The following is a 14,173-nucleotide window of genomic DNA, read 5'->3' as shown; positions in this document are numbered from 1 at the left end:
GAAATGGTTAAAGCACAGGATTGCTTTAGGGGCTAAATTGAAAATATTCATATACTTGTGGCATTCATTTCTAATGGGCTCATTTATAATGGAGAGTGGATACCATTATTCACACTCTGCAATAAACTTCTAGGTTACTCTACACGTACAACCCTTTTTTGGGAGCCATTCATGAAATGCAGGCTGCATTATGGAGCTTGTGGTACTTCATAGAGTTTTCTCTGCTTGCTCTGCGTAAAGATTTCTGTATTTGGAGGAGAGGCCAGTCAAATGAGTTTGACAGCTTATGTGAGCTCACTTGCTTTATTTCTTGTTTCTCTCATTCAGTCCCGAAGCAAGCAGAAGCAATCCACATTTTATTTTTTAAGCAGTGGTATGGCCCCCTGTAGGGCCATAGCACTGCCTTATACATGAACCAGTTAGACAAATTTCTGGCATAGAGAGAATCAGTAATATTAAAATAATGTGTACCCCTGGTCCCTCACACTTTCCAAACTTGTTCCCAGTTATACAGATGTTCCTCGCTTACCGACTTACCTGTTTTGCGACCACTCGCACTTACGACGGACCGCCGATCGACCTCCGACCTTGCGCGTCAGCGTCAGTGCGCCGTGTCGCCGGCGGAAGTGGTATCCTCCGATCTTCACTGCTGGTCCCGGTAAGTATTTTCATTGCCCGATGTACAGTACACTGTTCGGTACTGTACATCGGCAACGCTATACAGTACTGTACTAATGCAGTACAGTACTGTATAGAGTTCCTCACTTAACGACCAATCCGTTTAACGACCTGGTCGTAGGAACGGAACTCGGTCGTTAAGTGAGGAATACCTGTAAATATTTTAGTCATGTTCCTGCATATTGATATTTGAGAATGCATTATAGTAGGCTTAGGCTGGGTTCTCACCTAGGCGTACGGAATATGCGCATTTGCCGCACGTTTCGTGCTGCATGTTTTTACCGCGATTTGCGGTAAAAGAAACGCACGTTTGTCGCGCGTTTCCGAGGGCTATCCGGCTGTATCCCAATGGATACGCGCGGCAAATAGGCCCCAAAGAAGCTCCTGTACTTCTTTGGGCCTAGGGCGTTTTGCAGCGCGTTCCTATGCGCTGTAAAACGCCCAGGTGGGAATCATGCCCGTAGGCAATCATTGGTTTTCACATGTTGAGCGTTTTACAGCATGTAGGAACGCGCTGTAAAACGCCCAGGTGTGAACTAGGCCTTAAAGTGACAATAAACTCAGAAGTTAAATCTTAAAAAATGCATTCAAGGACTTTAACTATTAACAACAATCTAGCTTATTTACGTATCACTTCGCTGTAGATCCTCAAATCATCTCTGAATTCATGCTGTGATTATCCTCTCTTCTGCAGGGTGGCTATTTTAGTTCCCCATGGTCCCTGTGTGTGTTGTAAAGTAGCCACTGCTCCAAGCTTGCTCCCGTGATGGACAACAATCTCAATACAAATTAGTAAACTAATCATGAGCTTGTTGCCCATCACGGGAGTGAGCTGAGAGCGGTGGCTACTTTACCAACACACACAGGGACCATGGGGAACAAAAGTAGCCACCCTCCAGAAGCAAGGACAGTGTCAGCACCAATTCAGAGATGATTTGAGGATCTACAGCAGGTAATACCCAAATAAGACAATTTTATTTTAATAGTTAAGGGACTTAAATGCAATTTTAAGATTTAACTCCGGAGTTTAGTGTCATTTTAAACATCTGCAAATACTTTGCAAATGCCAACGCCTTGGCACATGCCAGCTTTTTCCATTACTTATGTCTGGTACTGTCACTGGGTATAACTATGTCTGTCAGTGCTTACTAAGTATAGCAGCTCATACTTGGCATATTCAGGAAATTATTTAAAAAAAATCAATAAAAACTTGCAAAAGTCACTATTAAATGTGAATGTCACAAACTTAGTCAGGTGAGATCTCAGAGCAGAAAGCTAGTGCTGTCAAGAATAGGGCTTCCCTAACATCTACTTGACATTTATAGAGGTCAACTTCCAGCGCAGTAAATCTTTCTTAAAATCCAAGCCTACTGTTGTAGCTGATTTTAGGAGTCTTGGGTGTAGAAAAGCTTTACTGAAGTTGACAAGTGATCTGTCTGCAAATCAAATGGATGCTCGTGAAATAATATTCTATACAGCACAAGAACACCTTCATTGCCTTATGGGAGATGGGTTTCTTTTATTCAACTGCTTAACAGTGGCATGAAACGGAGGCAGGCCTATAATAGTAAGTCTTTCAAAGTGTTTGTTTGAGATTATTTTTTCAGGTAACCTTAGGTCTTAGAATATGATTTTTGCAGCCTATTCATTTGCTAATGAGTCTGTACCATAAAGTGCCTACTATTGGAGGAAAAATCCTCTGTGCACCCCTGGATTCCCCAACTATGCCTGCATAGATCAAGCTTTGTTATGCTACCTACCATCTCACTATTTAATGCGGCACATCAAAAGTCAACTAAATAGAGATATGGCAGTGGATGTGACAGAGCTGTGAAATTGGGGCCCCATGAATTATGTATTGGACAGGACTGTTGACTGTACACAACAAAACAGCCGTTAAACTTGAAGACTATCTTCAGATAAAACCTAAACAAGATTCCAGAACATCCTGCTCCCTTTATCGTGCAAATCCAGCTTTCATGCGGATATGCTTGAAAACGCAGCAGTACGTTAAAAACTTTACAAAATGTTTTTTATTTTTTAAACAGCTATAAAAAAGATGTGTTTTTATTCAGACATAGTGCTGGTCTGAAATATTGTGATTATAAGAAAGAGAACAAAGTGTCAAGGTGGTTGGACCCTAGCAGTTTCAATTCACGCTTTACCACAAGGATAAAGATCTTTATGTAAGCCAAACGAAAGCTTTGGATCTCATTGGTTTCCTCTGAAAATAGCTCACTTTAAAAAGAAGGGACTTTTTTTATCTCGTTCACCATATACTTAAAATTGTGGATAAACAAGGTACACATTAGGATAACTGTTTGTTAGGTTTTAGTGAACCCATTAAGGGCAGTTGGAGATTACACAGTGTCTTACTGCCCATGTAAACTTACCCTAGCTAGGTATTTTCTTCTATTAATAGACTTGAGAGACAGAAACATGATTTCCCAAATATAAAGTATTAGTATGGCTTATTTTGAACTTCCGCTATACTCCCCTCCCCTTCAATAATTTCACACCCATGAGCTCCCACACTGGCACTTACACCTTTTACCTGTCTTCCTTAAGATTCCGCATCTTCAACCATCTTAAATGTTGAGCCTGGGTTGACACAACTGCCATGCATGTGCACGAGACTTAATTTATCTGGTCACTGAGGTATGCTAAGAATGTACATCGAGCTGTGAAGCGGTTCACTCATGGTAACCACAAAACAGACATGCAACTTATTGGAAGAAAATAGAAATGTTGTACAGGTACTGGCAACTTGCAAAACTTGACAAATGCTGCAGTTTTAATCAATGACTGCACTCTCATATGCACCTTAAACACTCAAAGTAAACAAAGATGTTTACTTACAGTATTGTAGAACCACGCAGGGTCCCTTCATCAGGGCAAACATCGTCACTATGTTTGCCCTGATGAAGGAACCCTGTGTGGTTCTGAAACATTGGCTACATTACACATGTGACATGGTTCTACAATGAACAGAACACTTGGATTTATCTCATCCTGCGAGTGCTGGTGATCTTCATTGCTACTAACTTTAAACATGCAGAGTATTCGGAAAGCTTTTACTTTTAGTACATTTCCTGTCAAAAAAAGCTGTTCATATTGGCATTCTGTGAGCTTAGACAGCACTTTACAAAAGCATCCTAGACGCATAAAAAATGCCAAAAATACATTTCAATGCTATATACAATCCACAGGTGTTTTAACTAGAGGTGCACCGAAATGAAAATTTTAAAACTGAAACAAAACCGAAAATTTCAGACCGAAACCGAAAATGTTTTTTATTTTAACTTTTTCACATTTTTTCAAATATTTTATTTTTATTTATTTTTTATAAACTTTTAGATTTTCTAAATATTTATTTTTATATATTCATTTTTTATGAAATATTTTTATTTTTTACTTTACTTTTAGGGGCTTCAGGGAACTATTAGGGGTCTAAACAGACCCCTGATATTTCCCTTTTAAAATAGAAAAAAGAGATTGAGGACACAAAGTCCTCAGAGACACAAAGTCCTCAATCTCTTTTCCTGCATCCCCTGTTATAAATGAACATGAATCCTTTGAGTGTTCCTGTTCATTCATAATATGAGAACATAATGGGGGGAATTTATCAAAATCTGGAGCAGCTGTGCACAGCAACCGATCAGCTTCTCTCTTCAATTTGGTCAGGTAAGATTTGAAAAAGAAAGAGAGAAGCTGATTGGTTGTCATGCACAGCTGCTCCAGATTTTGTCTGCTCCAGTTTTGATAAATTCCCTTCAGTATGTTTACTATAACCACAATAATGAATGGACAGGAGGTGATGTAGATCACTCCCATTCATTCATAATTGAGGATATAGAAACCATACTCTGTCCTCAATTATTTACATACACTCAGCGATCACTGATCACAGAGTGTTTGTACCTTGCTCTCCTTCCTGACAGCTGTCACAGGAAGCTGAGTGAGCGGAGCTCAGACTGCTGTGACAGCGCTGGCTGTCTCTGCCCACACTGCTCTTCTCTGATCTGTGACAGGAAGCTGAGCGGTGCGGGGAGTAGAGACGCCAGCCACTCACAGCGCTCTCCTCCTGCAGCGCTCGCCGCCTTTGACAGTTTCCCTCCTTCCCGCTAGGACACAGATCAGCGCCCAGCGGGGAGGAGAGAAAGAATGGATGCACCGCTCTATCGGCCAGAAAATAGCACTTTCGGCATTTAGCCAAAAGTTACATTTTCGGCCTATTTATCGGTGCATCCCTAGTTTTAACACACCTTTCTTTTTACGCCCATGTGAAAATGTGGTATATTCAACATATCTTTTTTCAGTCCTGTCCGGGATCCACCCAATACTTCCCCCACATTGTCCTACTCCATTTATTCTACCTGTGGATCTTTCTTCCTCTCCGTCCCTCTTTCGTTTTCTTTCTCTCTCCAATCGTATTCTTCTCCTAGGATCACTTTGGGATACACCAACTAGACTTCCTACATGGTTCCAATTGCCTTTGGTATTCCAGTGCATTGAAAACATTAATTCATACATTTCCACACTATTCATTGTGTATGTGACATGTTGCCATAACCATACTGTATGCCATAGTGTCTCAAAGTGTATGTACATTCCTTGTCGTGATCCATACTCATTGAACCTTATTTCTACCTATCGTTATGTAAAAACCTCATTAAACATTTATTCTTAAAAAGGGAGACCTGCCAGATGTGCTAGGGATTGTATAGATTATGCATTACACGTATTAGGTAAAAGTATTGATCTTTCTTTCAAGCAGATCTCCATTTTTTTTAACCTGGATAACAGTAGTAGTTATCTGATTTGACTTATTGCCTGCACGAACAAGTCATTGTGAAATAACCTTGGCACATAATTCTCGCATTTCTCAGAAAACCTTTATGCAGCTAGAAGTGTAGATCTTGTACAGAGCCCCCAAAAAATATTTCATTATTAAATGTAACTGATACAATAACAAAAGATAACATATGTTGTTATTTAACCTGTAAAGTGTATATAGTTGTGATGAGAATTGTTACATGTAAGGTCTTCTAAGGGCAAACTGTTAATTAGCTACTTCATAATTGTCAGAGTTAATTCAGTGTATGGGAAGGGATGCAGTTTTTCATCTTCATTGTGAAGCAGGGGAGGACAGCTGTGTTCACAGCCAGATTCATTATATCTTATCACCAGAGGACAGACCTGCACAGGCAGTTCATGAAATATGGCTTCTGTCATGGCTGCTGTGAACCATCCCAGGATATGCGGGACAATGCAGCTCCAGCAAAACCACTAACAAACAGGCTGCTTCACCTTAACTGAAACACATAGCATTTTAATTTTTGTTAGTGCTTATCTTGCTAAAACGCATAAAAAGATAATATTGCTTAACAAGAACATTGCTATTGTTGTATAATCTATGTGGTGTAGATTAGCATTTAAATTGTGTTTGACTCCATGTTATTTTTTATTAGTCAGATCATATATTAATACCGTTGTTGTTTCTTTTATTTTTATCATAATTATTTCTGTATTGTACATGAGCCTTGAGTGTGGCCATATTAACTATTAATGCGCTAGTACCTGTGGGCAAACTAAAAATAGGAAACTTTTAGCATGATGCAGGCAGATGTCAGCATAAATGTTTTACCCTAGCATGTTTCTATGTAGTATAATCCTCACAACATGGATGTGCAAATAATGTCTTTCTGGTAGTCACTATTTGCATAGCCAAACTTCTCCACCTCTCTTGTGGCCATGCCTGGGCTTGCTATTAGGTTGTTTGTGTCCCCAGAAATGGTTGTGGGGACATGCCTATTGTCTACAATCAGTACAGATAGGGCAGTGGTAGCTCAATGGAGGGATAGAGAATTAGGTAAGGGGGAAGTGTTCACAGCTTTACTATCATCTACATGGTCCTGCTCTTAGATTTGTGTTTGTACTACCGCACCATGTCTCCAATGAGTGGAAAATAAGCATTTGCCATCAAACCACTTGGATGCAGTTGCTGCACTACATAGTAGATTGTAGCACAATGCTCATGGATTTCTGTGATCAGTTACAGAAATCTCTTTCTGTCTGATTTTATTTGTGACAGTTATGTCAGGGTTCATTTATGACTGACCATGCACAACTACAACTGTAAAAATGGTGCAATATCATCATAGACAATTGTGAGATAGTTGCAACAACATGGGATCTTTATATTTCACAAATGGTGTAAAGACTTTTTAATATGTGATCCAGCTAGGTACACCAAAGGGAATCTGCACCATCTGTATCTTTATCAGGACCAAACAAGTAGACAGTCAATGGCCTAATATGAGTGAACTGTGGTGGATATTGCTATTATATCAGAATGACTGGAAGTGTGCTGCTCGCAGCATCACCAATAGATTCAGATCAGATTTTTAGCCCTGGTAAAAAAAAGTCTCCTTATACTAGGGCTGACTCTACCTATTTTCACAAATATCTAATTAGCAAGTAATACAAACAAAATCTTGCTTTTGACTTGGATACCATCAAGTAATAATATATATTTTTTAAAGTGACATTTCCTCTAAATGAAGCAGCTTTATGCTTACCTGTCTGATAGGTGGTGTGTTGAAGACTCACTCTCCTAAAGAGCTCAGGGTGCTGTTGCTATCTGACTCTTCCAGGGTGTGATGGATAGCATGTCCCCCATTGTATGCTGTGGTTCCTTCTGCTGACCCCGATGTCATTACTGTATCCTGTAGTCATGTAGGGGTCAGTAGGAGGAACCTCAGCACACAGCGGGGGAACACTATTCAACAAACCGACAGCAGTGGCGATCAAAGCTGTTTAAGAGAGGAAAGAATTAACTTACCACCAGCTGTACAGGTTACTATAAAGCTGCTTTATACAGGGTACTTTTCTTTCAGTATTTTTTAACAGGCAACAGGGGCAAGTTATTAGCACACCCAAATGTAATGATAACAGTAGATTCTGAAATATGAATCTATCCCTTAAGCTGCTTATCTACCAAGATATAGTTATCATTTGCGATTATACTGTCAGTTTGTATGAAGATTTATACAATGCCAAACAGTATACTGAAAGCGTATTTGGGTAAAGTGAGGAAGTGCTAAATCACTGTCAGGTTTTTCGTGTGCTGTGTGTATTTCCCCTAGGGACATTTACCCTCTCTCTTTGTTCAGGTGACCTCCTGTACAGAAAGTGATGTTAAATCCAAACTTGTTTTTACTTGTTGCGGGGACAGAAGGTGAGGCAACATCTTCTGGGATATCGCCTCGCTGTGGAGAGATTTCCTCTCACTTTGTGTTGTCTCTTGGATAGGGCTGTCCACAGCACACAACAAGAGGAACAAAACTGTTAGGGGTCCTTCCCAATCTAAATGTGTAAATGTGGCTTCACATACACTTTGAAGTAAACCCGTTACAAACATTGGCAACTTAGACTGAACAAATGATGGAAACATGTGTGGGCAGAGGTTAGCTTCTGTAATAACTGCGTATCAAAATGATCAGGAGATTCAGAGACAGAGGGGTTATTTAGGAAAGGCAAATATGCTGTTCCCTTTGCAGGGGAATTTTCTCTTAGCTTAGTGAATGAATTGAAAATGTTCATTCCAATGAATACCCAATCATGTTCAAGGAAAATGAAAAAAACCCAGTATTTTTGCTTGCACATGATTGAATGATGGAAGTCAGCAGAGCTTCACTTCATTCACTAAACTAAGGGGAAATGTTCCCTGTAAAGTGCAAATTCCCTTGTAAAGTGAACAGCCTATACGTTTAGTAAAGCAATAGCATAGACAGTTAAAAGTATACACAAATCTTATCTTTTACAACACTTCTCCCTACTTTTTTGGTGCTTTAATGTGAGGGTTGGCCAAACTTGCTGAACAATAGGAAAACTTAAAGTCAAGACAGGTTGGGTCCAAGCTCAAGTTTTACAGGAAAAGTTTATATCTGCATAGAAACTCAGCTGCCTTTATCATTGGATCTATCATTCATTCTTCCATGTGGTTTTCACTGAAGGCTTTCCTTGCATATGGGATTTGTTTTCTTCATCTCCCCATGTTGAATTGCCCATGTTTGTGGAAAGGTTCTAAGGCAACCAACCAGACTGCTTTTTTAATTCAAATATGGGAAACTAAGGTTTCGTTGGCTATTGCATATTGCCACATAACTTAAGGCCATCTTTCTTTATAAAACATTTTGTAATTCAGTATGAGGGTCCAGACTTTTTTTTTTTTCTTTGCATAAGATAACCAATGCCTTAAATGATAAATGCCTTTTTAAAACGTCTTAGCTTCTTTAGTGTATGTAAGCAACACAGGCATGTTTGAAAATGTATCCTCTTTCTTTTATCCTTTCTTTTGCTGTCCGCTCTATTGCCTGATAAACTGATTTGCAGACACAGGGCTCTGCACATAGAGACTTGTAACAGGGAAGTTACAGAAGTTTATTCTCGCAAGGCTAGGTCACAGTTGGCTTGCTAGTATGAACAGCATGCATGCACACCTTAAGGCATTTTAACGATAGCTTTTTCAAATAACACTGAAAATATTTCCTGTCTGGCTCTCCTTGCCTACCCTCAGCACATCTTTTTGTGTAAATGTTTCCAGACACATCATGAAAAGCATGTGCGGTTTAGTGGAGGCTGCTACATTTGAATCAGCTATGAATTCTCCAGCCTTTATATCATTAAGAACACAGTAGTGATGTAGAGGCCAGAGGAAAGAACCACAGGGCTTAGCGGTGGACCAAGCATCCAACACACCTGGAAGTGTGCCATATGCTGATGATGTTTCAGCAAGTGTAGCTTATGAAGGCAGCAGAGACTGGTGGTATAGGGGTAATTATTAACCTTTTCCTTGCAAGGATGTCTTTGATTGTCACTTGTAAACAGATCATTTGTGATGCCATTTAAAACATTTCAAAAAGTTGAGGGCAACTGTAGTAAACAGCTGTAAAGGTCACCCAGAAATACTGTATATGAATTTTGGTAGGCACTGAGATGCAAACCTGCCTTTAGCAATGTATAAAAATTTACTATTTTAATCTGAATTAATAACTGTTTATTTTGTGATTATCTCATCTTCCAGACTATCGTTAGAGGCAGTAAACCTTCACAAGATGCTTCCATCAATGGCTTGCTAGAAGATTTCGACAACATTTCTGTAACCCGTTCCAATTCCCTAAGAAAAGAAAGTCCACCCACTCCACGCCAAGGACATTCCAACCATTCAAAGAGTTACCCAGAAGAAAATGGCTTCTTTGCCTTCTCTCACTACAGCTGCGAACCTGAGATCCCCAAAAGCAGTATCTCTGAGAGGTACAAGGAACGAAGTCTGAGTGCAGAGGAGGCAGAGGGCTACTACAGGGCAAACAAGCCATCCAGGCACAATGGGCATCCGGTTAAAATGAGGTCCTACGAAGCCTACTTTCCTGAAGTAAAAAATGTGAAGGCCGATATGTTGAGTTATGCCTCAGAGTACCACCCACAGCTGGAGACAAAAAGCAAATCTGTTGACCAGTGTGGAGCACCATGGGACTACAACAGGGTCACTGGAACATCTCTTCAGGACTACAGGGACTATTTTCCACCTTCTATTACAGGGACCGTCATGTTGAGCGAAGGCTCAAAAGAAAGACTTGAGTATAGCGAATGGGGAGATGGTCTTTCTAAGGATGATTATGACAAAAGACCAAAGTCATCCTATGTAACTCAAACGAGTCCTCAACCAGCCATAAGACAAAGGTCAAGGTCAGGATCAGGCCTTCAAGAACCAGTCATACCTTATGGTGCACTGAAAACAAACCAGCAAGGGAATTCTTTTGCTTCGTACACCTACCCACGTTTGTCAGAAACCGCAGCGTGCATTCCAAAGGTAATATATCAGTTTTTTATATTGTACTTTTATATGTAGCACACCTATTAAGCAAGATTGCAAAGTTTATTATTAGAGCTAATGCCTGAGAAAAAGCTTAATAGGTAGGCATATTTACTGTCATAACTAACATTTATTGCAGAATATGTATTTTTTCTGTCTAACGTAAAATCAGAGAAGAAAAAGGAGAGAAAAAATGATAACAAATTAAGATGCATTCTACATTAAAAGGAATAAAAAATTTTCTCCGTATCTTAAACTTAAAGCTTAACTTCAGGCAAACAGTTAAGTACACAGATGAAATACAAATATGGGAGCTGCTTTACCCATCAAATAATTGTTATTGCTGTCCACCCAGTCCTAACATTTTGCACAGCTTTGCCATGCTGCATATCCCTGTCTGGCAGGAAAGGGGACCTGGTTGTTTACTGTTGCTGTTAAGTAATGCTTATAAGTATTGTCCCTTCCCCAGCCTGTGACTGGACAGTGAATGGAGAAGCAGCAGACTAATGAGTTCATCTCTCTTTCACTCTTCACTTCCTCCTATTAGCATAATCTTTCTTAGCACACAGACTTTTTTAACACATAACAACTGATTGGCTCTTTGTGCTGCTTATTCCTCTGATAATTCTGAGCTCTGCTATACAGGAATTGCAAGGGGCTGACTCCAGGTCAAATTCAGGTACTTAGTCTGCTTGCATTTAAGAAAATACATTTAGGCGGTTATTCACAAAGCTGCCGAAGGCATCCGAGTGAAAAACCCAGCTGAAGTGACGTGAGCCGAAAAATCGTTCGGCTATACACTCCGGCTCAGTACGGCCGACTTCAGCCATACATCGGCTGAAATCAGCCATACATCGGCTGCCTTCGGCGGCACTTCGGTCAGCCGAACATGCTCTGCTGAACATGTTCGGCTGAGCCAAAGTGCAGAAGAACTTTGACTCAGCTGATCCAACATCTGGAATGCCGCTCGGCTGCTGTACAGGCTATAGTGAATAGTCTGTACAGCAGCCCTTTCCGGTTGTCGAAGAGAGCCAAAGGATCAGCCAAATAATGCAACAATAATAACAACCAAACATATAAACAAAAAAAAAACGTGTATAAAAGTGTCAAGCAAACCACTTGAATCTCTATAAATTGTGTCACCCAATAATAAGTGTTCATACACGTGGTAACAAACTAATATGTAACAGTGATCCAGAACACATTCCAAATAAACACGCTCTTCTTATGAAATTGACAGCAAACAAAGGTATAATGGTGATCCAAAATTGTTCAAGATGAGTTCACTCTTCTTATCCTCCACCTTTATTAAAAACCCACAGTGTTGACACCCCTCTCAGAAAGACTCTTACCTTTAGATCTGACCTAATACCAGGTCTAACAAAGCTGTTGCCCTTTGATCCCATCTGCATAAGCAGTCCCCTGCACTGGTGAGGGACCTGGAGATGAATATAACTTGCTTCAAAAGGTAAGGAAAAATTAAAAAAAACCCAGGATGGGTTATTTTTCAATAATTATATGAATCTTTGTTCTTATTGAAAACATATGTGTTCAGTTCATCATGACACTGAGATATATGTTATGCAATCTATAAATACTATAATCATTCTGCTTTTATATTCATTATCACAGTTGTTTGTGGCACATTATCATTAGGAATACAATAAAAATACGTGCAGGACTAGATATATTTGTGTGAGGGAGGTAGAGCTTTCTTTAACCCATTATTTTTAAATCATAGTAATAATTGTTATTAGAAACTAAACTTCAATGAAAGGACATAATGCCTTTCATGATGATGGTGGTCAGTAGGTTTGCTTTCTGCACCACATTGAGGGGACATATTTAGTTTTTAGTAAAAATCATTTTGTCCTTATCTATTATTTTCCACCCCTAAAACCCTTAGGTAAAATTTACACCATGCCAATCCGCTTAGATGCATTTAACTGACGCTTGTTAATGCACGTTACAATGCATTTTACCATGCAGGGCACTAAGGCAGCCCATTAATTTGACCAGGCTGCCAACTCACCACAATTGGCTGAAAATAGCACTTGCAGCTTTCTCAACACAGCCTATCACAATGCAGGCTAGTTCATTAACATGAGTTGCAGTGCACTGTTGAGACGTGTTTGGGTGCTATTCAAAATCAATGATATCACTGCTCACAACCACATGTTTTACGGCATGGTACCACAAGGCACTAGTGTGAACAAAGCCTCAGGTGATGGAAATCATTGATACCAATGTATTACACATACATATCAGATGTCCTGAGTGCAGGAGAGACATTAGCAATCTAATTGACCCCTGATGTAAAAATAAAAGCCATAAAAAAGACCCGTCATCTGCAGAAAGCTATTGTGTAGGGGGCATACAATTTTAAGTAAGAGGTGATGTCAAAAAAAACAAAGTCATAGTATTGCAGTGTGCAATGATACCTTTCTTATTGGACTAACAAAATATATAAAAGACAAGCTTTCGAGAGTGAACCTCTCTTCTTTAGGTCAGAAGCAATAATGATCAACATGACATCTAATAATGTATTTATTATATTGTGTTTGCATGCACTAAAAATAATTTTAATGTATTTGTAGCTAAAGATATAGTTTTTTTTAAATTGCTCAATATATTGTGCTTTATAAAAATCTACAACTACCATCGTTTTATTTTACAGGTTCTCTGCTTTAAGAAAATATGTCATATTTTGGGGGTTATAATTATTATTCAGGCCAAAAATGCACGTTTTAGAAAAAATATTTAAAAAGTTGATCTCGCAGCAAAAGGGTTAAAACATTGCTAATGGTAATGCAAGCTTTGCAGTAAACTCAAGACACCACACCTTCCAAAATCATATAACAAAAAGGAAATGAGCCCTTCTTTCTTGAACCTAAACCTGAGCCCAGGGAAGGCTGCACGCTAGGTACCAATAGCCAAATACAACATTACATATATCATGTATCACGGGGAGGGCCCTCCTTACCATCTTGTCTTGATTTGTATTGTGATTGTAATGTCTTCCCTATATTGTAAAGCGCTGCGCAAACTGTTGGCGCTATATAAATCCTGTATAATAATATCAATGCTAAAAAAGGGGAAATGTAAGGGATGAATTACTTTATGAGGTGAACAACATGGCTGCTCTTCTGCGAAAATGATATTGATTCATCTAGATAACATACTATATACAATACTGTGTCATCTTCTCAAACTATCCTTACCATTCAACTTTCTTTAAATGAGCATAACATTCACAGTTTTGCACTGTTCCAACATTGACTTCCATTTTATTTGCCAAAATTAGTTTTTATGTTTATAACTATAAAAGTAGTACAAAAGTTGAAATATTAAAACAAGTTGATGTTCGGGTATGCGTCCCCATATAGACTTTAATATTATACAAGATGTGCCAAATAGTAAACGTATGTGTTTTGAAAGATTTCTTCTCAAACCTTATCCAGTAGTTGACCTTCGTTGTGTCCTAAAGAATGTTTTCACATTAGCAAAAATGCAAAGGAGATTAAAGAAAATTAAATTATACAATTTGTATACAAGTTAAGAACAAAGTAAAAAAAGAAAAACAAAGAAACAGAAGCAAAAAAAGAGAAACAAGGAGGC

At 39.1% G+C, this 14,173-nt stretch overlaps 1 protein-coding gene across 4 annotated transcripts in view; it reads left to right on the top strand.

Moving 5' to 3' along the window:
• PAK5 (p21 (RAC1) activated kinase 5) overlaps positions 1 to 14,173 on the top strand; it is a 98,542-nt gene that overhangs the window by 63,082 nt on the left and 21,287 nt on the right. For all 4 annotated transcript variants that reach the window (XM_018566832.1, XM_018566831.1, XM_018566825.1 and 1 more), the window contains one exon: positions 9,767 to 10,552. In XM_018566832.1, coding sequence (XP_018422334.1) covers positions 9,767 to 10,552 — 786 coding nt within the window. The remainder of the gene's footprint in view (positions 1 to 9,766; positions 10,553 to 14,173) is intronic.

This window comes from Nanorana parkeri, unplaced genomic scaffold, assembly GCF_000935625.1.
Source record: "Nanorana parkeri isolate BGI_ZX_2015 unplaced genomic scaffold, ASM93562v1 scaffold28, whole genome shotgun sequence".
NCBI lineage: Eukaryota > Metazoa > Chordata > Amphibia > Anura > Dicroglossidae > Nanorana > Nanorana parkeri.
The sequence above is the reverse complement of the archived record's forward strand: the minus strand, read 5'-3'. Positions and strand labels throughout refer to the sequence as shown.